This window comes from Oncorhynchus clarkii, chromosome 12 (genome assembly GCF_045791955.1).
Source record: "Oncorhynchus clarkii lewisi isolate Uvic-CL-2024 chromosome 12, UVic_Ocla_1.0, whole genome shotgun sequence".
Lineage (NCBI taxonomy): Eukaryota > Metazoa > Chordata > Actinopteri > Salmoniformes > Salmonidae > Oncorhynchus > Oncorhynchus clarkii.
Genome location: NC_092158.1, coordinates 69,141,282 through 69,166,471, shown reverse-complemented (window position 1 = coordinate 69,166,471; position 25,190 = coordinate 69,141,282). Strand labels below are relative to the sequence as shown.

Below are 25,190 nucleotides of genomic sequence, written 5' to 3'. Positions count from 1 at the left end.
CCGAAACAACCAAAAAACAACAAACAGGTAAACAGCAAAGAGCGTGATACAACCGAGGTGCACACAAACACCCACGGAAAAATAATTACCCACAACACACAGGTTAAAAGGCTACCTAAGTATGGTTCTCAATCAGAGACAAAGTCAGACAGCTATCCCTGATTGAGAACCATACCCGGCCAAAAACAAAGAAATACAAAAACATAGAAAAAAGAACATAGAATGCCCACCCTAGTCACACCCTGGCCTAACCAAAATAGAGAATAAAAAGCCTCTCTATGGCCAGGGCGTGACAGGCAGACAGACAAATTCAACTCCATATTTCATCGAATCAGATGGCTTATTCATCACAAAACCATTTGATGTTGCCAATTATTTTAATGATTATTTCATTGGCAAAGTGGGCACACTTAGGCAGGAAATGCCCATGACAAACAGTGAGCAATTATATTCATGTATAAAAAAACTAATAATGAAAGAAAAACTGTGCACGTTTGAATTTTGTAAAGTTAGTGTGGGAGAGTTGGAAAAATCATTGTTATTAATCAATAATGACAAACCTCCTGGCATTGACAACTTAGATGGAAAGCTACTGAGGATTGTAGTTGACTCTATAGCCACTCCTATCTGTCATATTTTTCATCTGAGCCTAGAGGAAAGTCTCTGCTACCCAAGAGTGGTAAAGCAGCCTTTACTGGTTCTAACAGCAGACATATAAGCTTGCTGCCAGCTCTTAGCAAACTGTTGCTAAGCAAACTGTTGCTAAAAAATTGTTTGACCAAATACAATGCTATTTCTCTGTAAACAAATTAACAACAGACTTTCAGCATGCTTATAGAGAAGGGCACTCAACATGTACTGCACTGACACAAATTACTGATGATTGGTTGAAGAAATTGATAATAAGAAGATTGTGGGAGCTGTACTGTTAGATTTCAGTGCAGTCTTTGATATTATTGACCATAACCTTTGTTGAAAAAAATTAAGTGCTATGGCTTTTCAACCTCTGCCATATCGTGGATTCAGAGCCATCTATCTAATAGAACTCAAAGGGTTTTCTTTAATGAAGCGTCTCTAATGTCAAACGTAAAGTGTGGTGTATCTCAGGGCAGCTCTCTAGGCCCTATACTCTTTTCTATTTTTACCAATGACCTGCCACTGGGATTAAACAAAGCATGTGTGTCCATGTATGCTGATGATTCAGCCATATACGCATCAGCAACCACAGCTAATGAAGTCACCGAAACCCATAACAAAGAGTTGCAGTCTGTTTTGGAATGGGTGGCCAGTGATAAACTGGTCCTGAACATCTCTAAAACTAAGAGCATTGTATTTGGTACAAATCCTTCCTTAAGTACTAGACCTCAGCTGAATCTGGTAATGAATGGTGTGGCTGTTGAACAAGTTGAGGAGACTAAATTACTTGCTGTTACCTTAGATTGTAAACAGTCATGGTCAAAACATATAGATTCAATGGTCGCAAAGATGGGGATAGGTTGAGCCATTCTAAAGAGATGCTCTGCTTTTTTGACACCACACTCCAAAAAGCAAGTTCTGCAGGCTCTGGTTTAGTCTAACATTGATTATTGTCCAGTCGTGTGGTCCAGTGCTGCAAGGAAGTACCTAGTTAAGCTGCAGCTGGCCCAGAACAGAGCGACACATTTTGCTCTTAATTGTAATCAGAGGGCTGATATACAGTGGGGCAAAAAAGTATTTAGTCAGCCACCAATTGTGCAAGTTCTCCCACTTAAAAAGATGAGAGAGGCCTGTAATTTTCATCATAGGTACACTTCAACTATGACAGACAAAATGAAAAAAAAAAATCCAGAAAATCACATTGTAGGATTTTTATTGAATTTATTTGCAAATTATGGTGGAAAATAAGTATTTGGTCACCTACAAACAAGCAAGATTTCTGGCTCTCACAGACCTGTAACTTCTTCTTTAAGAGGCTCCTCTGTCCTCCACTCGTTACCTGTATTAATGGCACCTGTTTGAACTTGTTATCAGTATAAAAGACACCTGTCCACAACCTCAAACAGTCACACTCCAAACTCCACTATGGCCAAGACCAAAGAGCTGTCAAAGGACACCAGAAACAAAATTGTAGACCTGCACCAGGCTGGGAAGACTGAATCTGCAATAGGTAAGCAGCTTGGTTTGATGAAATCAACTGTGGGAGCAATTATTAGGAAATAGAAGACATACAAGACCACTGATAATCTCCCTCGATCTGGGGCTCCACGCGAGATCTCACCCCGTGGGGTCAAAATGATCACAAGAACGGTGAGCAAAAATCCCAGAACCACACGGGGGGACCTAGTGAATGACCTGCAGAGAGCTGGGACCAAAGTAACAAAGCCTACCATCAGCAAGGGCATTGAAGATGAAATAGGGCTGGGTCTTTCAGCATGACAATGATCCCAAACACACTGCCCGGGCAACGAAGGAGTGGCTTCGTAAGAAGCATTTCAAGGTCCTGGAGTGGCCTAGCCAGTCTCCAGATCTCAACCCCATAGAAAATCTTTGGAGGGAGTTGAAAGTTCGTGTTTGCCCAGCAACAGCCCCAAAACATCACTGCTCCAGAGGAGATCTGCATGGAGGAATGGGCCAAAATACCAGCAACAGTGTGTGAAAACTTTGTGAAGACTTCTGTCTTTGTCATTGCCAACAAAGGGTACATAACAAAGTATTGAGATAAACTTTTGTTATTGACCAAATACTTATTTTCCACCATAATTTGCAAACAAATTCATTAAAAATCCTACAATGTGATTTTCTGGATTTTTTTTCTTCTCATTTTGTCTGTCATAGTTGAAGTGTACCTATGATGAAAATTACAGCCCTCTCTCATCTTTTTAAGTGGGAGAACTTGCACAATTGGCGGCTGACTAAATAATTTTTATCCCCACTGTAAATACTATGAGTTGAGACTGACTGCATCACTTCTTCTTTTGATAAGAAACATTAATATGTTGAGAATTCCAAATTGTTTCGCATAGTCAACTTACACACATCTCTGACACACACACTTATCCCACCAGACATGCCACCAGGGGTCTTTTCACAGTCCCCAAATCCAGAACAAATTCAAGAAAACGTACAGTATTATATAGAGCCATTGTTGGAAGGAACTTCCTTCCATCTCCTATTGCTCAAATAAACAGCAAACCTGGTTTCAAAAAACAGATAAAGCAACACCTCACGGCACAACGCCTCTCCCCTCTTTGACCTAGTTAGTTGGTGTGTATGCATTGACATGTAGGCTACGTGTGCCTTTAAAAAAAATGTATGTAGTTCTGTCCTTGAGCTGTTCTTGTCTAATGATGTTCTGTAATATGTCATTTCATGTTTTGTGTGGACCCCAGGAAGTGTAGCTGCTGCTTTTGCAACAGCTAATGGGGATTGGGGATTCTAATAAAATGCCAAAATACCCTGCAGCCCACAGCACAGTGGACACGGTGCTAGCAGTCAATGTGATGAATGGTGCCCGCATTGAGAGTGTATCACGCTACTTTACATCTCTATCTTGTTAACACACACACACACTGAGGTGAGGCGTTGGCTGGTTACTGCATAAGAAGTCTAATACGCAGGCTAGAACCTGTCTATAGAGGATGTACTGGCACCATTAGTCTACCGCTCTCCAGATCCCAGCACATCTGTTCCAGACACACACACACACACACACACACACACACACACACACACACACACACACACACACACACACACACACACACACACACACACACACACTGAGGTACACACATCATTAGAGTATGCAGTACTTTTAGGATCACCTAAAACTGCCTGCAAAGCCCTTAACAGTTTTCACCCAGTGACATCCTCTTCAGGAAAACGCAGTGTGTATGAGATGAAGAAGAACTAAAGGGGAGTATGTTTCCTTTTCATCCATTTTCTCTGCTTCTCTTTGCCAGGCCTCACCTTTTTGCTGACCCATGAAAGAAGCCATGCCGGTCCTCTCAGCAGGCACAGGTAAGATGAAATACATCAGAAAAGGTGCAACCTTTATGCATCAAAATTGAATCCCAGGCTTAGTTGGACAGGGTAGTGGGTTTGAATCCCAGGCTTAGTTGGCCAGGGTAGTGGGTTTGAATCCCAGGCTTAGTTGGCCAGGGTAGTGGGTTTGAATCCCGGGCTTAGTTGGCCAGGGTAGTGGGTTTGAATCCCAGGCTTAGTTGGCCATGGTAGTGGGTTTGAATCCCAGGCTTAGTTGACCAGGGTAGTGGGTTTGAATCCCAGGCTTAGTTGGCCAGGGTAGTGGGTTTGAATCCCAGGCTTAGTTGACCAGGGTAGTGGGTTTGAATCCCAGGCTTAGTTGGCCAGGGTAGTGGGTTTGAATCCCAGGCTTAGTTGGCCAGGGTAGTGGGTTTGAATCCCAGGCTTAGTTGGCCAGGGTAGTGGGTTTGAATCCCAGGCTTAGTTGACCAGGGTAGTGGGTTTGAATCCCAGGCTTAGTTGGCCAGGATAGTGAGTTTGAATCCCAGGCTTAGTTGGCCAGGGTAGTGGGTTTGAATCCCAGGCTTAGTTGACCAGGGTAGTGGGTTTGAATCCCAGGCTTAGTTGGCCAGGGTAGTGGGTTTGAATCCCAGGCTTAGTTGGCCAGGGTAGTGGGTTTGAATCCCAGGCTTAGTTGGCCAGGGTAGTGGGTTTGAATCCCAGGCTTAGTTGGCCAGGATAGTGAGTTTGAATCCCAGGCTTAGTTGGCCAGGGTAGTGGGTTTGAATCCCAGGCTTAGTTGGCCAGGGTAGTGGGTTTAAATCCCAGGTTTAGTTGGCCAGGGTAGTGGGTTTGAATCCCAGGCTTAGTTGACCAGGGTAGTGGGTTTGAATCCCAGGTTTAGTTGGCCAGGGTAGTGGGTTTGAATCCCAGGCTTAGTTGACCAGGGTAGTGGGTTTGAATCCCAGGCTTAGTTGGCCAGGGTACTGGGTTTGAATCCCAGACTTAGTTGGCCAGGGTAGTGGGTTTGAATCCCAGACTTAGTTGGCCAGGGTAGTGGGTTTGAATCCCAGACTTAGTTGGCCAGGGTAGTGGGTTTGAATCCCAGACTTAGTTGACCAGGGTAGAGGGTCTGAATCCCAGGACCACCCCTACGTAAAATGTGTGCATGCATGACTGAAAATCTCTTTGGATAAAAGCGTCTGCTAAATGGTATCTGTCATTATATATTACATTACTCCGTCGGATCTGAGGATGTAAACAAAGACGGATCCCAGTTCCTTCACCCTCCCTCCTCTCCACAGGCCTGCACGAGACTCTGGCCCTGTTGACGTCCCAGCTGCGTCCTGATGCCAACCACAAGGAGGACATGGTCTTCCTCAAAGATGTCTTCAGTGAGAAGAGCCTGGGCTACCTCATGAAGGTACACATAAGACTGGGTGGCAGAGGCAAAACGTTAGTTTTAGAAGTGTGGGGGACATAACTATATATATAGTACCAGTCAAAAGTTTGAACACACCTACTCATTCAAGAGTTTTTCTTTATTTGAACTGTTTTCTACATTGTAGAATAATAGTGAAGACATCAAAACTATGAAATAACACACATGGGATCATGTAGGAACCAAAAAAGTGTTAAACAAATCCAAATATATTGTATATTTGAGATTCTTCAAGGTAGCCACCATTTGCCTTTATGACAGCTTTGTACACTCTTGGCATTCTCTCAACCAGCTTCATGGGTAATGCTTTTCCAACAGTCTTGAAGGAGTTCCCACAAATGCTGAGCACTTGTTGGCTGCTTTTCCTTCACTCTGCGGTCCAACTCATCTCAAACCATCTCAGTTGGGTTGAGGTTGGGTGATTGTGGAGGCCGGGTCATCTGATGCAGCACTCCATCACTCTCCCTATTGGTCAAATAGCCCTTAGACAGCCTATAGGTGTGTTAGGTCATTGTCATGTAGAAGAAGAAAGAAATAGTCCTACTAAGCGCAAACCAGATGTGATGGTGTATCACTGCAGAATGCTGTGGTAGCCATGCTGGTTAAATGTACCTTGAATTCTAAATAAGTCACTGACAGTGTCACCCGCAAAGCACCATCACACCTCCTCCTCCATGCTTCACGGCAACCACACATGCAGAGATCGTCCGTTCACCTACTCCACGTCTCACAAAGGCACGGCAGTTGGAACCAAAAATTTGGACTCATCAGACCAATGGACAGATTTCCACCAGTCTAATGCCCATTGCTCGTGTTTCTTGGCCCAAGCAAGTCTCTTCTTCTTATTGGTGTCTTTTAGTAGTGTTTTTTTTTGCAACAATTCGACCATGAAGTCCTGATTCACGCAGTCAACCTCTGAACAGTTGATGTTGAGATGTGTCTGTTACTTGAACTTATTCTCTGCAGCAGAGGTAACTCTGGGTCTTCCTTTCCTGTGATGGCCCACACGAGAGCCAGTTTCATCTTGATGGTTTTTGCAACTGCATTGACTGACCTTCATGTCTTAAAGTAATGATGGACTGTCGTTTCTCTTTGAATATTTGAGCTGTTCTTGCCATAATATGGACTTGGTCTTTTACCAAATAGGGCTATCGTCTGTCACAACACAACTGATTGGCTCAAACACATTAAAAAGGAAAGAAATGTTAATTGAAATGCATTCCAGATGACTACCTCATGAAACTGATTGAGAGAATGCCAAGAGTGTGCAAAGCTGTCATCAAGGCAAAGGGTGGCTAATTTGAAAAATCTCAAATATAAAATATATTTTCATTTGTTTAACACTTTTTTGGTCAGTACATGATTCCGTATGTGTTATTGCATAGTTTTGATGTCTTCACTATTATTATACAATGTAGAAAACAGACAAAATAAAGAAAAACCCTTGAATCATCAAATCAAATGAATTTCTACAGCCCTTCTTACATCAGCTGATATCTCAAAGTGCTGTACAGAAACCAAGCCTAAAACCCCAACCAGCAAGCAATGCAGGTGTAGAAGCATGGTGGCTTGGAAAAACTCCCTAGAAAGGCCAAAGTCTAGGAAGAAACCTAGAGAGGAACCAGGCTATGAGGGTTGGCACAGTCCTCTTCTGACTGTGCCGGGTGGAGATTATAATAGAACATGGCCAAGATGTTCAAATGTTCATAAATGACCAGCATGGTCAAATAATAATAATCACAGTAGTTGTCGAGGGTGCAGCAAGTCAGCACCTCAGGAGTAAATGTCAGTTGGCTTTTCATAGCCGATCATTAAGAGTATCTCTACTGCTCCTGCTGTCTCAAGAGAGTTGAAAACAGCAGGTCTGGGACAGGTAGCACATCCGGTGAACCGGTCAGGGTTCCATAACCGCAGGAAGAACAGTTGAAACTGGAGCAGCAGCACGGCCAGGTGGACTGGGAACAGCAAGGAGTCATCATGCCAGGTAGTCCTGAGGCATGGTCCTAGGGCTCAGGTCCTCCGAGAGAGAGAAAGAAAGAGAGAAAGAGAGAATTAGAGAGAGCATACTTAAATTCACACAGGACACCGGATAAGACAGGAGAAGTACTCCAGATATAACAAACTGATCCTAGCTCCCCGACATATAAACTACTGCAGCATAAATACTGGAGGCTGAGACAGGACGGGTCAGGAGACACTGTGGCCCCATCCGATGATACCCCCGGACAGGGCCAAACAGGAAGGATATAACCCCACCCACTTTGCCAAAGCACAGCCCCCACACCACTAGAGGGATATCTTCAACCACCAACTTACCATCCTGAGACAAGGCCGAGTATAGCCCACAAAGATCTCCGCCACGGCACAACCCAGGGGGGGGGGGGGGGGGCGGCAAACCAAGACAGGAAGATCACGTCAGTGACTCAACCCAGTCAAGAGACGCACCCCTCCTAGGGACGGCATGAAAGAGCACCAGTAAGCCAGTGACTCAGCCCCTGTAATAGGGTTAGAGGCAGAGAATCCCAGTAGAGAGAGGGGAACCGGCCAGGCAGAGACAGCAAGGGCGGTTTGTTGCTCCAGAGCCTTTCCGTTCACCTTCACACTCCTGGGCCAGACTACACTCAATCATATGACCCACTGAAGAGATGAGTCTTCAGTATAGACTTAAAGGTTGAGACCGAGTCTGCGTCTCTCACATGGGTAGGCAGACCATTCCATAAAAATGGAGCTCTATAGGAGAAATGTTACGTAGATTGAAAAAAGCTGTCCTTGAAATGGTCTTGATATGTTCGTCAAAAGAGAGATTAGGGTCCAGAGTAATGCCGAGGTCCTTCACAGTTTTATTTGAGACGACTGTACCACCATCAAGATTAATTGTCAGATTCAACAGAAGATCTCTTTGTTTCTTGGGACCTAAAACAAGCATCTCTGTTTTGTCCGAGTTTAAAAGTAGAAAGTTTGCAGCCATCCACTTCCTTATGTCTGAAACACAGGCATCTAGCGAGGGCAATTTTGGGGCTTCACCATGTTTCATTGAAATGTACAGCTGTGTGTCATCCGCATAGCAGTGAAAGTTAACATTATGTTTTCGAATGATATCCCCAAGACGTAAAATATATAGTGAAAACAATAGTCGTCCTAAAACGAACCTTGAGGAACACCGAAATTTACAGTTGATTTGTCAGAGGACAAACCATTCACAGAGACAAACTGATATCTTTCCAACAGATAAGATCTAAACCAGGCCAGAACTTGTCCGTGTAGACCAATTTGGGTTTCCAATCTTCCAAAGAATGTGGTGATCGATGGTATCAAAAGCAGCACTAAGATCTAGGAGCACGAGGACAGATGCAGAGCCTCAGTCTGACGCCATTAAAAGGTCATTTACCACCTTCACAAGTGCAGTCTTAGTGCTATGATGGGATCTAAAACCAGACTGAAGCATTTCGTATACATTGTTTGTCTTCAGGAAGGCAGTGAGTTGCGGCGCAACAACTTTTTCAAAAACATTTGAGAGGAATGGAAGATTCGATATAGGCCGATAGTTTTTTATATTTTCTGGGTCAAGGTTTGGTTTTTTCAAGAGAGGCTTTATTACTGCCACTTTTAGTGAGTTTGGTACACATCCGGTGGATAGAGAGCCGTTTATTATGTTCAACATAGGAGGGCCAAGCACAGGAAGCAGCTCTTTCAGTAGTTTAGTTGGAATAGGGTCCAGTATGCAGCTTGAAGGTTTAGAGGCCATGATTATTTTCATCATTGTGTCAAGAGATATAATACTAAAACACTTGTCTCTCTTGATCCTAGGTCCGGCAGAGTTGTGCAGACTCAGGACAACTGAGCTTTGGAGGAATACGCAGATTTAAAGAGGAGTCTGTAACTTGCTTTCTAATGATCATGATCTTTTCCTCAAAGTTCATGAATTTTTTACTGCTGAAGTGAAAGCCATCCTCACTTGTGAATGCTGCTTTTTAGTTAGCTTTACGACAGTATCAAAAATAAATTTCAGATTTTTCTTATTTTCCTCAATGGAAAATAAGGAAAAATAGTTGGAAAAATAGGATTGAGCGCTCTTCGACACTGCACGGCACTGTCTTTCCAAGCTTGTCGGAAGACTTTGTTTGGTGTGGCGCCATTTTCGTTCAAATATCTGGAAGCTTGCTTCAGAGCTCGGGTATTTTCTGTATACCAGGGAGCTAGTTTCTTATGACAAATGTTTATTGTTTATAGCAAGGTTAAATTGAGTTCCTCAGTTAGGTGGTTAACTGATTTTTGTCCTCTGACGTCCTTGGGTAGGCAGAGGGAGTCTGGAAGGGCAACAAGGAATCTTTGTGTTGTGTGAGAATTTATAGCAAGACTTTTGATGCTCCTTGGTTGGGGTCTGAGCAGATTTGTTGCGATTGCAAATGTAATAAAATGGTCTGATAGTCCAGGATTATGAGGAAAAACATTAAGATCCACAACATTTATTCCATGGGACAAAACTAGGTCCAGAGTATGACTGACAGTGAGTAGGTCCATAGACATGGACAAAACCCACTGAGTCGATGATGGCTCCGAAAGCATTTTGGAGTGGGTCTGTGGACTTTTCCATGTGAATATTAAAATCACCAAAAATTAGAATGTTATCTGCTATGACTACAAGGTCCAATAGGAATTCAGGAAACTCAGTGAGGAACGCTGTATATGGCCCAGGAGGCCTGTAAACAGTAGCTATAAAAAGTGATTGAGTAGGCTGAATAGATTTCATGACTAGAAGCTCAAAAGACGAAAACACCTTTTTTTTGTAAATTGAAATTTGCTATCGTAAATGTTAGCAACACCTCCGCCTTTGCGGGATGCACGGGGGATATGGTCACTACTGTAACCAGGAGGAGAGGCCTCATTTACAGTTTTTTTTTTATTACTTAAGCACAATTTTCAAAACAGGGCCCGTGTTTTCAAAACACTACACCCAATTAGCAAAACACTACAGATCCTTTGCGAAATTAAACACTCTTGTAAAAACCACACTTTGTTACCATATGAAACACACACGGTTCACATTACTATACTCTGTTTGCACGAGTTACACTCTGCTGTGATAAACCTAAAACACTTTTAGCACTTCTACTTCCCTATGATTAGAGTAGGCTACTATCAACAAAGTACAAATATAATGTAAATTCACCAAACACTACACAAGACCAATGTTGTAGACTGAAGAAACTCATTTATTTCTCAACACGCCCAAAATGTTGACATGGAGATTCATAACACTGTAACCAAACGTCACTTTACGTATTGTAAGTTCAAAAAAATAAAAAATAACTAGACATTGTCTCTTTGCCTAGCTGGATCTGGCCAGAGAATTTCATCAACCTCGCAGGCAATGTCATTAGCAAGACACCTTGGAAAGAAACGTCTTGAATGACGAATCCATCCTTGCATTGCTGCTACCTCCATCTGGTCACAGGCCTCCTCCATGGCTTGGATGAGGGGTACCTCAGCCTGGAGACGGAGATCATATACCTTCCACCGCTATGCTGAGAAAAACTCTTCTATAGGGTTGAGGAATGGAGAGTATGGTGGAAGATATAGGACGGTGAAATGTGGATGTTGCTGAAACCAGTTCTGAACCAGAGCAGAGCGGTGGAAAGACACATTGTCCCAGACAACAATGTATTGCATATGATCGATTTGATTTGCTGCTGTTATGTTGTGCAATTGGTCCAAGAATGTAAGTATGAGTGCTGTGTTGTAAGGGCCCATGGCGGTGGAGGACCCCATTCTGTGCAATGGCTGCACAGAGTGTTATATTACCCCCACATTGCCCTTGGACATTGACTATAGCCCTGTTGCCAATGATGTTTCTTCCCCTCCTTCGTGATCTCGTCAGGTTGAACCCAACCTCATCTACGTAAATTAACTCCTGCTGGATCTCCTCTCCATCCATTCGTAAAACTCTGTAAAACAGTGTCAGGCAAAATTATGTAGTTCAGTGTAGATCTAGCATACATATTACAGTACAGTAAAATATTATGAGACAGTATGCAAGATCACACTGCTAAAGTGAATACATACCTCTGCATAATCATGCCACAACCGTTTCACCTTTCGGAATTGCACTCCAAAGGCACTCGATACATTTTCTTCATTTGAATGTTTTTTTTTAGGATGCGTGGCAGTGTTGATGTTGAGACCTGATGGATATTGTTGAAAATGGCGTGGTTATTGACAATGTTAGCTTGGAGCTGCTTGAGTGTTATAGCATTGTTGGTCAAAACCATGTTTACTATCTCCCTCTCTTGCTGTTCTGTGAACATAGGAGGCCTTCCCCCTTGTCGTCCCTGACCCTCAATCCTATGTAAAAAAAAAAAAACAGTACACAATAGTACAGTAATTTCACAGGAAATGGTAACGGCAGTGCTGATAGTGCATAGAATACAGTACTGTAAGCAGTTACTGAAACCGTGCAGATGTTTTTGATATGATGATATTTTTACAATACCCATTTTCCAGTCGAAATGTTCTCATCACACTTGCCACTGTATATCGGCTTAGATTTGGTTCGCAGTCCAGCCTCCCTCAGCGTCAGGCCGTGGTTGACAACGTGGTCAACCAGTGTTGCGCGGATCTCATTTGTCAGATTCGGTCCTCTTTGAGCACCTTCTTGTCTTCCTCTTCCTATTCCTCCCCATCCTCCTCGTCCTCCTCGTCCTCCTCGTCGTCGTCGTCGTCGTCGTCGTCCTCCTCCTCCTCCTCCTCCTCCTCGTCGTCGTCTTACTCTTTCTCTGACTCTTTCCATTGTGCTTGAAGACCGATGAACTCACCTGCTGCTTTTTATAGTGCTGATTGGTGTGTCTACAATTAAGCAAACGAGTGTTTGCACACCTGATGACTGTGTTGAACCAATTGGTTGGACGGTGTGGTAATTTGACAGTCAGTGCTTTGGTATTGCAAGGACGTGACTTCATGATAGATTTTGTGTGTAATGTATGTTAAGTGTGTTAAATGTTTTGCAAATCACTGTGTGTAGAGTTTTGCAACAAGTGTGAGGTTGACAATGTGCTTATAGTTGTGCAAATATGGGCTGATGTTTTGCTTCTTGAGTGTAAGGTTTTGCTAATAGTGTACTACTTTTAATTTTAGTGTGTAAGCAATCCAAAAAAACTGTAACAGAGTAAATTCTTCAGGCTTAAGCCATGCCCTCGCTTCATACTCGTCGCCAAACCCATTGGCTACAGGTTATCTACAAGTCTCTGCTAGGTAAAGCCTAGCCCTATCTCAGCTCGCTGGTCACTATAGCAGCACCCACTCGTAGCACATGCTCCAGCAGATATATCTCACTGGTCACCCCCAAAGCCAATTCCTCCTTTGGTCGCCTTTCCTTCCAGTTCTCTGCTGCCACTGACTGGAACGAACTGTAAAAATCACTGAAGCTGGAGATTCCCATCTCCCTCACTAGCTTTAAGAACCAGCTGTCAGAGCAGCTCACAGATCACTGCACCTGTTCATAGCCCATCTGTATACAGCCCATCTATCTACCTCATTCCCATACTGTATTTATTTATTTTGCTCCTTTTGCACGACAGTATCTATACTTGCACATCCATCTTTTGCACATCTACCATTCCAGTGTTTAATTGCCATATTGTAATTACTTCGCCACCATGGCCTATTTATTGCCTTAACTCCCTTATTTGACCTTATTTGCACTCTCACTGTATATATACTTTGTTTTCTTTTTTTTCTACTGTATGTTTTGTTCATTCCATGTGTAACTCTGTGTTGTTGTATGTGTCGATCTGTATGCTTTAGCTTGGCCAGGTCGCAGTTACAAATGAGAACTTGTTCTCAACTAGCCTACCTGGTTAAATAAAGGTGAAATAAAAATAAATAAAAATGTTTCAGTCAGGCCAATCACATCAAGATTATGATCAGTGTTTAGTTCATTGACTATAACTGCCTTTAAAGTGAGGGATCTAACATTAAGTTGCCCTATTTTGAGATGTGAGGTATCACGATCTCTTTCAATAATGGCAGGAGTGGAGGAGGTCTTTATCCTAGTGAGATTGCTAAGGCGAACACCGCCATGTTTAGTTTTGCCCAACCTAGGTCAAGGCACAGACACGGTCTCAATGGGGATAGCTGAGCTGACTACACTGACAGTGCTAGTGGCAGTCTCCACTAAGCTGGCAGGCTGGCTAACAGCCTGAATGAGTAGGTGTGTCCAAACTTTTGACTGGTACAGTATATATATATATACAGTATTTCTTTTATCCAGTTGGATAAACACTCGAAACAGCCTACCCGACCGCTCGGAGGCATCCGCATGGTCCTAAAGCACATCGAGGCCTCTTTTTGTGTCACATTCCAATTATAAAACTAGAGGGGCGAAAAGGCAAATTCTGAATTTTTGGGAGGCATGTCCCCCCCATCCCCAGTGAAAGTTGGGCCCCTGCTGGGTGGCAATGTTGCCAATGTTAATGGAATGTATGGTACACTTATGTTGTTAAATTTGTGTATGTGTGCGTGTGTGTGTGTTTGATCTCCCTGACCTTTCTGGTGATTGAACTACATGTTGCAGATCCATGAGAAGCTGAGACAGTACGAGCGCCAGAGTCCTACACCTGTCCTTCACAGCGCCGCCTCTTTGGCTGAGGATGTAAGTTTAACAAAGCACGCACGCACACACACACACAAACAAGGAACACACACACCACACACACTGCCGAAGTGTGAAGCACCCGTCCAATAGAGTCGGTCCCAGTGTGTTTGCTGAGACAGAGGAGCGGTAGAGGCAGGTAGTAAGGTATGTGGATTTATACAGTTACAGTACAGTATTGTGTTGTGGTCTGAAAGTGCTGATTCATCTCAACGCTAATGAAACTCTCTCCACATCCTGCCTCTCCTCTCTCTCCTCACGCCAGTTAAGTGGAAAAGTGCTGAGCCATAACTCCTGGCTGCTTATTCTCCTGTGTGTATATTTGTGTGTGCAAGCACACACTGTATATTGCTGCTTTAGGCAACAGCCGTACAACTCTACAGTATATATCTATATTTGTTGATTCTATTCTAGACCACTACTGCTAATAGTCTGCTACACTTTCCGTATATATCTGCTACATTTTTCAGTTATATCCCAAGCCCACACTGTTGGACACACAGATTTATTCCAGGTCAGAGGTCATGGTCTGACTGACAGCTCTGTTGTGATTGGCAGGTGGCAGAGGAGCTGCAGAGTGGACCAATGAGTGTTGAGGAGAAGGAACTCCTACAGCTGTTGACATCCCCCCATCTCAAGGTAAACAAAAACCCCATACACACATAGAGACCTGGTTATGGAAGGTGGGGTGGCTATTCATGCATCCATATGTATTGAATAGCTCGATCTATGTCAATCTCTATGTATACTGAGCATTCAAAGGTATTCCTAATATTTGGTATACTCAGAATCAATGGTGGAAGAAGTACCCAATTGTCATACTTGAGTAAAAGTAAAGATACCTTAATAGGAAATGACTCAAGTAAAAGTGAAAGTCACCCAGTAAAATACTACTTGAGTAAAAGTCTAGAAGTATTTGGTTTTAAATATACTTAAGTATCAAAAGTAAATAATTTCAAATTCCTTATATTAAGCAAAGCAGAAGGCCAAATTCAATAGTTTTTTAAAAGTTACAGATAGCCAGGGACACACTCCAACTCAGACATAACTTATAAACGAAGCATGTATTTAGTGAGTCCCCTAGATCAGAGGCAGTAGGGATGACCAGGGAGGTTCTCTTGATGTGTGAAAGTTTACCTGTCCTGCTAAGCATTCAAACTGTAACGAGTACTTTTGGATGTCAGGGAAAATGTATGGAGTAAAAAGTACATCATTTTCTCTATGAATGTATTAAAATACAGATACCCCAAAAAACTACTTAAGTAGTACTTTAAAGTATTTTTACTTATTTTACTTAAGTACTTTACACCACTGCCCAGAATGCAGTTCTGCAATTCTAACATTAATCCTTCTGTCTCTGCTATCTCCCATCAGGCAGTTTTGTCCGTTCATGACACGGTTGCTCAGAAGAACTTTGACCCCGTGTTGCCACCGCTGCCTGACGACTTTGAGGACGAGCTGGAGGAGGAGTCAGTGAAGATCGTCAGACTGGTCAAGAACAAGGAACCACTGGTGAGCCATTGTAACAGAGAGGATGACAGGGGGATGGGGGAAAGAGATAAAATGGTAGAGGATGAGAGGATGAGGGGATGGGGAAAATTTTGCAGGTTTCCCTACTTACAAAGCATGTAGAGGTCTGTAATTTTTATCATAAGTACACTTCAACTGTGAGAGATGGAATCTAAAACAAAAATCCAGAAAATCACATTGTATAATTTTTAAGTAATTCATTTGTATTTTATTGCATGACATAAGTATTTGATCACCTACTACCAGTAAGAATTCTGGCTCTCACAGACCTGTTAGTTTTTTCTTTAAGAAGCCCTCCTGTTCTCCACTCATTACCTGTATACTCCAACCTCACCACAATGGCCAAGACTCAGAGAGCTGTGTAAGGACATCAGGGATATAATTGTAGACCTGCACAAGTCTGGGATGGGCTACAGGACAATAGGAAAGCAGCTGGGTGAGAAGGCAACAATTGTTGGCACAATTATTAGAAAATGGAAGAAGATGATGGTCAATCACCCTCGGTCTGGGGCTCCATGCAAGATCACACCTCGTGGGGCATCAATGATCATGAGGAAGGTGAGGGATCATCCCAGAACTACACGGCAGGACCTGGTCAATGACCTGAAGAGAGCTGGGACCACAGTCTCAAAGAAAACCATAACCAGTAACACACTACACCGTCATTAATTAAAATCCTGCAGCGCACGCAAGGTCCCCCTGCTCAAGCCAGCGCATGTCCAGGCCCGTCTGAAGTTTGCCAATGACTATCTGGATGATCCAGAGGAGGAATGGGAGAAGGTCATGTGGTCTGATGAGACAAAAATAGAGCTTTTTGGTCTAAACTCAACTCGCCATGTTTGGAGGAAGAAGAAGGATGAGTACAACCCCAAGAACACCATCCCAACCGTTAAGCATGGAGGTGGAAACATCATTCTATGGGGATGCTTTTCTGCAAAGGGGACAGGACGACTGCACCGTATTGAGGGGAGGATGGATGGGGCCGTGTATCGCGAGATCTTGGCCAAAAACCTAAACCCAATAGAAAATCTTTGGAGGGAACTGAAAGTCCGTATTGCCCAGCGACAGCCCCGAAACCTGAAGGATCTGGAGAAGGTCTGTATGGAGGAGTGGGCCAAAATCCCTGCTGCAGTGTGTGCAAACCTGGTCAAGAACTACTGGAAACGTATGATCTATGTGATTGCAAAAAAAGGTACCAAATATTAAGTTCTGCTTTTCAGATGTATCAAATACTTATGTCATGCAATAAAATGCAAATGAATTACTTAAAAATCATACACTGTGATTTTCTGGATTTTTGTTTTAGATTCCGTCTCTCACAGTAAAAATTACAGACCTCTACAGAGGTTGTAAGTAGGAAAACCTTGTAAGTAGGAAAACCTTGCAAAATAGGCAGTGTATCAAATACTTGTTCTCCCCACTGTATATATGGAAGTGGGAAGTGGGACTGGTGCTGTGTTGATTGATTGATCATAAATAAACAAATAAAATAAGAGAAAAGAGATGGGAAGAATGAGGATACAATCCTGGGAGGAGGAAACGATCATCTCTCTGTTCCCAGGGGGCCACCATCAGACGGGATGAGACCACAGGGTCTGTGATCGTGGCCCGCATCATGAGGGGCGGGGCTGCAGACCGGAGTGGTGAGTGATTCAGTCCCATCCTGTTCCTCTCTGTGTCTGGTCTTAACCCATACTGTCTGATACGTCTTGATTCATCATCCCCTTCCTCTGGAACTTGCGCAGGCAAGACAGGGAGTTTTTGTTGGTCTGTCAAACGAGATCTATGGACCGCTCAGATAATATTACCAGACATAATATGTCTGAAGGCAAGGCTAACCGAGACGATGTAACTTAGACAAATAATCAGAAGTCTGAACACATATGACCTTCTATGCAGCGGTGTACTGTAGCCTAAAGCATGTCAGTGGATATACATTTTATTGGTAACATCCTGTATAGAAGCTACAGCTGGGAGGATCCTCCACTAATGATTATGAGATGTTGCAGAGATTAAAGCAGCAGCATGGCGAGAGAGAGAGACGGTGGTAGGCAGACAGACGAGGATCTCTGTGGTTAACAGGCTGTTTGAAGCCGTGTTCTGTCTTTCCCCTGAGAGCCAATCACATATCATACATTACACACTCTCTCCAACGAGCTGACCGCTGCTGTTACCATGGAAATACCATCTGCACATTGGGAGGGAGACGTGCGTTTCTTTATTATGTTCGGTGTGTGTTTAGTGTGTGTGTGTGTGTGTGTGGGGGGGGGGGTCAATAGAAAAAGGGGCATTACCATTGTTTGTTTCTCTGTACAGTACATTATGTGCTTGTCTGTTTCTTCATATCATCCCTCTCTCCCTCTCTGCCCTCCCTTCCTCGCTCCCTTTCTCCCTCTCTCCCTCTGTGCCCTCCCTCCCTCTCTCCCCTTCTCCCTCTCTGCCCTCCCTCCCTCTCTCCCTTCCTGTCCTCTCTTCTTCTCTCCCTCTCTGAGCAGTGATGAGATTAATTGATCCTATCGCTCATCCCTCTTTGTCAGGTTTCAATGATGTGACTGCAGTAGATCATGACTGAGGAGAGTGATACCACCACTCCCAAGCCCTATTGTCCATATCTCATCCCAGTTAATAGCGGTATGATAGATATAGTACACCTGCTACTGATACAGTGCTGTGCAAGATCTCCTCGATACACGATATGGTGTGCAACCCAAACGGCACCCTAATCCCTATACAGTCCACTACTTTTGACCAGATTCTATAGGCCCTGGTCAAAAGGAGTGCACTATATAGGGAATAGGAACCCAGGCATAGATCTCTACTTCAGCTCGCCTGTTGTCTCCCCTCACCACCTCCTCCCCTCCACCCAGGACTGGTCCATGTAGGAGACGAGCTACGGGAAGTCAACGGCATCTCCATCATTCACAAAAGGCCTGATGAGATCAGTCAGCTTCTGGTGAGACTAGAGTAGAATACTTTATGTCTTCCTAGTTTTTTAGACCACTGGCACCAACAGCACTGTTTCCCTTTGATTTATGTTGGCAATACATGCCGCATCAACTCTGCTGCGAAGACACAGTGGTTGAAATTGTGTTCAAAGTGTATTTCTGTGAAGCTAACATCCTGCTCCTCTCTGTGCGTTGCCATTCAGTCCCAGTCTCAGGGCTCCATCACCCTGAAGATAATCCCAGCCATTAAAGAGGAGGACCATCTGAAGGAGAGCAAGGTGAGGAACACAACACAACGGTCTGGGCACGCTCAGTACAGACAAACACAGACACAGCTGCTCTGGAATGGAGGTAGGGTCAGAATACTGAACAGTCAATGGCAGACGAATTACAACAGTTGGTGCCAACATGCACTGAGATGTGTAGGTGTAATTTGAGACGTGTTTCAGATACACTACGTGACCAAAGGTATGTGGACACCTGCTCGTCAAACATCTCATTTCAAAATCATGGGCATTAATATGGAGTTGGTCCCCCCTTTGCTGCTCTAACAGCCTCCACACTTCTGGGAAGGCTTTCCACTAGATGTTGGAACATTGCTGCGGGGACAAGAGCATTAGTGAGGTCGGGCACTGATTTTGGGCGATTGGGCCTGGCTTGCAGTCAGAGTTCGAATTCATCCTAAAGGTGTTTGATGAGGTTGAGGTTAGGTGTCTGTGCAGGCCAGTCAAGTTCTTCCACACCAATCTCGACAAATCACTTCTGTATGGACCTTGCTTTTTGTATGGGGAATTGTCATGCTTAAACAGGAAAGGGCCTTCCCCAAACTGTTGCCACAAAGTTGGAAGTACAGAATCGTCTAGAATGTCATTGTATGCTGTAGCGTTAAGATTTCCCTACACTGGAACTACGGGGCCTAGTCCGAACCAAGAAAAACAGCCCCTCACCATTATTCCTCCTCCACCAAACTTTACAGTTGGCACTATGCATTGGGATAGGTAGTGTTCACCTGGCATCCACCAAACCCAGATTTGTCCATAGGACTGCCAGATGGTGAAGTGTGGTTCATCACTCCATAGAACTACACTGCTCCAGAGTCCAATGGCGGTGAGCTTTACACCACTCCAGCCGACGCTTGGCATTGCGCATGGTAATCTTAAGCTTGTGTGCGGCAGCTCGGCCATGGAAACCCATTTCATGAAGCTCCAGGCGAATAGTTTTGTGCTGACGTTGCTTCCAGAGACAGTTTTGAACTCGGTAGTGAGTGTTGCAACTGAGGACAGACCATTTTTACACTCGGCGGTCCCGTTCTGTGAGCTTGTGTGGCTTAGCACTTTGTGGCTGAGCCGCTGTTGCTCCAAGACGTTTCCACCTCACAACAACAGCACTTACAGTTGGCCGGGGCAGCTCTAGCACGGCAGACATTTGACAAACTGACTTGTTGGAAAGGTGGCATCCTATGACGGTGCCACATTGAAAGTCACAGAGCTCTTCAGTAAGGCTGTTCTACTGCCAATGTTTGTCTATAGAGATTGCATGGCTGTGTGCTTGATTTTATACATCTATCAGTACGGGGTGTGGCTGAAATAGGGAAATCCACTCATTTGAAGGGGTGTCCACATACGTTTCTATATATAGTGTATGTTGTGTGCACATGTTGTTCATGCACACACACAGACACATGCACAGATAGACTGTGATTCTGAAATCTATTTGCAAAAGCATCACTTTCCCTCTCTCTAGTTTGAGGTGATCTGTCAATTATTTTCTATACATACCATATGTATTTCTGAGATGGTTTAACTGTGTGTGTGTGTGTGTGTGTGTGTGTGTGTGTGTGTGTGTGTGTGTGTGTGTGTGTGTGTGTGTGTGTGTGTGTGTGTGTGTGTGTGTGTGTGTGTGTGTGTGTGTGTGTGTGTGTGTGTGTGTGTATGGGGGGGTCTATCAGGTCTACATGAGGGCCCTGTTTGACTACATCCCTGCTGATGACAAGGCCACGCCCTGTCAGGAGGCGGGACTTCCCTTCAAGCGAGGTGACATCCTGCAGGTGGTAACCCAGGACGACCCCACCTGGTGGCAGGCCAAACGGGTGGGCGACAGCAACCTCCGTGCTGGACTCATTCCCTCCAAACTCTTCCAGGAGAGGTGAGCCTATAGACAGAGAGGTCCATGGACAGGTGCTAGCTCATAGCTCAGACAAGAGTCTAAATACAATATGAAAATGATCCGATCAAGCCTAGTGGTTGTACTGTACTGTGTCACATTATGCCTCTTATGCTTATACTGTAGGACTCTTATATTAGGTGCAGTATGTGGACTGAATTGCTTTCACAACAGTGCAGATATCGCCATAGAGCTGTCTCTATCTGTTCCATATTCATGTGCTCCACTTTCAGGGGTCAAATGTGTTATTAAATCAAGTATCAGAGCTGCTTGGATCTTAACACATGGATCTAAATATAGGCTTGAATGGGAACACTCCATTATGTCAGTGTCACAATCCCTCAATAGGATGAATATGTAAAAGTGTATTCATCTTATAGCTAAGCAGGGGGGAGTGATACCAGCGGCTGCAGCCTGATTGCGGACACACACACACACACACTCAACACACACACACACACACACACACACACACACACACACACACACACACACACACACACACACTCAAACACACGCACCGTGTTGGATTAATCATGGTGGCTGAAACACAGAGGGGGAACCTCAGCCAAGCCATGGGTTTAATTAATCTCTCATACTAGCTTAACTCCTTTCACTGATAACACATACGAGGCAGAGGTCGGTATGTGTTATATCTCTCTGTCATGTACTAATCTTCTCTTTCAATCTCTTTGCCTCCCTCCTCCATTGCCTCTCTTCCTCCTATCTCTGTTTATCTGTCTGACACTGTCATGGTCCCTCTCTTTCTCCCCCCTTCTCTCTCTCTCTTATTTCTTCTCCCTTTCTTTCCTCCTCTGTACATTTTCTTAGACGGCTGGCTTACCGGATAAAAATGGGCACACTTCCGAACCCTAAATCCCCTAAAAATCCGACCTGTAAGTTTCCACAAAAAAGGTGCTATCTAGAACCTAAAAGGGTTATTCGGCTGTCCCCTTAGGAGAACCCTTTGAAGAACCCTTTATGGTTGCATGAAAAACCATTTCTACAGTGGGTTCTACATGGAACCCAAAAGGGTTCTACCTGGAACCAAAAAGAGTTCTCCTATGGGGACTGCCGAAGAACTCTTTTGGAACCCTTTTTTCGAAGAGTGTGCAGATATACATGTTCACTGTTGCAAACAATATCAAACTGAAGCGGAAGGATATCTTTTGAAGTAGAACTTATTTGTCAGTGATGGTTCATGTTATTCTTCATAAGATGTAGATTTAACCACCAGATGTGTTTATGTTGACATTTATTTACCTTTTTTGCCGGTAATTGGCGTCCTCAGGAGTATTAGTATTGACTGCGTATTCTCTGCTGTCATGAGAGTGAGAGTGAGAGAGAGGGAGAGGGAGAGGGAGAGGGAGAGAGGGAGAGGGAGAGAGGGAGAGGGAGAGAGGGAGAGGGAGAGAGAGAGAGAGAGAGAGAGAGAGAGAGAGAGAGAGAGAGAGAGAGAGAGAGAGAGAGAGAGAGAGAGAGAGAGAGAGAGAGAGAGAGGTGAAAGACGGCTTTGGGAGGGGGGAGAAGAGAGGGAGGGATCACAAAGATATGAATTAATCTTTCATGTCTGGTCCATCTGGCCGGTCAGCACAAACTGTATTTCTATAGTGAGAGACAGACAACAGACTAGAACCAATTAACAGGATGAGTGTGTAACAATGTCCGTTTTGTCCACTCTGGCTCTCTCCTGCTCTGTGTTGTGTGGTAATAGTATTGGGTATGTCTGAATAGAAGTGGCCAGGTGAGTGTTTAATGCGAGCGGTGGCGCTTCGTGGTCCATAATCCACAGGCGATCCGATTAGGTCTGAGCCCCAGGGAGACAACAAGAGCTTAGCAATATGTCAGCTAGCCGGGCTACACCATGGAGGCCCATGTCTCTTCTCTCTCTCTCTCTCTACCCCTCTCTCTCTCTCTTTTCTCTCTCTCTCTCTCTCTCTCTCTCTCTCTCTCTCTCTCTCTCTCTCTCTCCCTTTCTCTCTCTCTCTCTCGCTCTCTCTTTCCCTCTCTCCTCTCTCTCTCTCTCTATCTCCCTTTCTCTCTCTCTCGCTCTTTCTCACTCTCTCTTTCCCTCTCTCTTTGATTAATTCCCATGCCCCTAGTGAAGCTCCTGAGGTTGCCTTTTTAATGTGGGTCAGAGGCTCGACCCCTCGATAACGTCATAGCACAGAGACTGAGACTGAGACAGTTTGTGCATTTTAAAATCTATAATTCCCATCTCTCTCTCTCTCTCTCTCTCTCACTCGTTTTTCTCTCATTCTCCAATGACTCGCCTGCTAGAAGAAAGTATGTTTTAGAGTTTGTGAATATCAGACAAAGAATTGAGAGAGGAGATAACACCAATACCCCATCCCATTGCCCGTTGTTTTTTTGTGTGTAACTGTTTGTCAAAGATTTCTCATCATCCTCCTTTCCCTCACTGCTTACCTCAGATGACCAGGGATGTGACAAAGGTGGGTATACTGGTACAGAGATGCCTGCAATCCTCTCTCTCTGTCTTTCTCTCTCTCTCTGTCTCTCTCTCTCTGTCTCTCTCCCTCACTCACACATAACCATGATCAGGGAATGAGGGCAGTGTGCCACTATTTTCATTGCCACTGTCAGTGATTAGACAGGACATTACTCCACATGGACATACTAGTAACTATCCACAATTAGGCATAATCAGATCCATGGACATGTGGTGACAGTTTATTACTCTTATATTTCCCATGACTTCCATTTGACTATTTGCGTTCCGTGTTTTGAAACTCCTTGGTATGACTATGAGAGGACGGTTACTGTCTGCTTGCAGGCTCCTACTAGAAGGTATATTAGTAGAGGCATCAAAGCTCTCAGCCATCTCTCTTTCTTTTGGGGGGAGGTGTGTATGTATGTGTGTGTGTGTGTGTGTGTGTGTGTGTGTGTGTGTGTGTGTGTGTGTGTGTGTGTGTGTGTGTGTGTGTGTGTGTGTGTGTGTGTGTGTGTGTGTGTGTGTGTGTGTGTGTGTGTGTGTGCCTGTCTGTGCTGCGGGGTGGATGAGACCCCATGGGTCCTGTACTGCTCTGCTTCCAGCTTAAATCCTCCCCCACTGTAGGCAGACTACGAGACCAGAATAGAGATTCACAGCGATTGCAGTGTGAGTGTGTGTGAGTATGTGCGTGCGTTCTAACGGACTGGACACACTACACAAAAATCTAACTTTTCAAGATGTATTTTGCAAATGTTCATAAGGTACTCACTTTCTAAGTCGTGGACCAGCTCCCACCCTACCTTATAAGAATATTACATAAGCATATTATGGCTTAAATGGCTGAAAGAGCCCATATTTTGAGAGCCCATACCTTATTGTATGTGTGTGATGCTAGGGCAGGCCTGCAGACTGGAAAGCACAGACAATCACTTAAAGATAGCAATGACCCATCCTCTCCATCATCAACAGCTTACATTCTTTTGTTCTTCTCTGTAATTCATCTTGTTCTGTCTACTGCGGTTTGCTAGCCTCTTCGTCTCCTCTACTGTGTCTTGGCTACCTGTTCTTCTCCTTGCAGAGGACTTGTCTTTCCTCCTCTCCCTTCTCTGCTGTCGTCTTTTCTACTTGCCCCATTTTTCTCTGTCAGCTATTTTCTACTCAGTATCTCTGAGTTGTGAATCTGTCATTGTCAGCACTTTTGTTGCATATCCAGAGTTTCAGAGACATCAGATATTGAAACTAGTTTTTTGCTTAGTTAAATATTGAATTCAGCAGTTATAGAGTTGTGAATTGCACAGGTTTTTGTATGCTAGCTACCATAGCTTTGTGAACTGTCCATTTCACAAAGCCATGTGTGTGGGCCAGGGAGACCCAGTTCCCTTTTCCAGTCGACTGCCTCCAGAAGTGCTCGGTGTGTCTGTGTGGTGTCTGTCAAACCTCCCCCACCTGGCTGCCACAGTGGCTGCGGGCTCCGGCTGAGGGCCTGTCCTGCTGAAACCTCCCTGTCCTGACCTGCTGGCTTAGGGACCTACACTGTGCCCACCCCTCTGCCCGCCTGCCTGACCCTGCCTGTCCTGCTTCGGAGCCCGCAGCCCCCCCCTCCCCACCCCTCTGATCCTTCCCTCAGGTTACTTACCCTCCGCTCACCCCCGCCCCCCTCTTCTCCCTGCTTGCCTCCCTACAGAGGACTGTGATTGTGAGGGCTATTTCAATGGACAGTACATAGGTGAGAGTCTGCACGTCTTCCTCCTTCTGCCACCTTTACCTCTTTTGCTGTCCGACGTGTCTATGTGTCCTCCAGGACCTTGCTGTGAGCTGCTGGCTTAACTGAACTGGCGCTTTTGGGTTGGGGAATGTACGGGTGTCCTGAGGGTGGGACTGGCTGGCGTGTCCGTGTGGGAGGTGATGGAGAAGGGAGGCGAGAGGTGGAGAGAAAGGTGGTGGGGAGAGACAATGCTGAGAGGAGACGGAACTGATCCCAGGTCATTTGACAGGGAAGACTAGTACTGAAGGAGAGAGTGTGCGCTCCAGCAACAGATTTTCCAGCTC

General features: G+C 44.6%; 1 protein-coding gene across 4 annotated transcripts in view; it reads left to right on the top strand.

Annotated features, from left to right (window-relative positions):
* Nucleotides 1-25,190, top strand: part of LOC139421122 (MAGUK p55 scaffold protein 3a) — a 42,784-nt gene that overhangs the window by 10,320 nt on the left and 7,274 nt on the right. For 2 of the 4 annotated variants that reach the window (XM_071171682.1, XM_071171679.1), the window contains exons 2-13: nt 3,942-3,999; nt 5,268-5,386; nt 13,974-14,051; nt 14,610-14,690; nt 15,426-15,563; nt 17,143-17,224; nt 18,449-18,534; nt 18,730-18,804; nt 20,475-20,671; nt 21,521-21,585; nt 23,122-23,142; nt 24,826-24,867. In XM_071171682.1, the coding sequence (XP_071027783.1) occupies nt 3,963-3,999; nt 5,268-5,386; nt 13,974-14,051; nt 14,610-14,690; nt 15,426-15,563; nt 17,143-17,224; nt 18,449-18,534; nt 18,730-18,804; nt 20,475-20,671; nt 21,521-21,585; nt 23,122-23,142; nt 24,826-24,867 (1,021 nt within the window). In that variant the 5' untranslated portion in view covers nt 3,942-3,962. The remainder of the gene's footprint in view (nt 1-3,941; nt 4,000-5,267; nt 5,387-13,973; nt 14,052-14,609; nt 14,691-15,425; nt 15,564-17,142; nt 17,225-18,448; nt 18,535-18,729; nt 18,805-20,474; nt 20,672-21,520; nt 21,586-23,121; nt 23,143-24,825; nt 24,868-25,190) is intronic. The other 2 variants (XM_071171683.1, XM_071171681.1) reach the window with 1 other exon arrangement.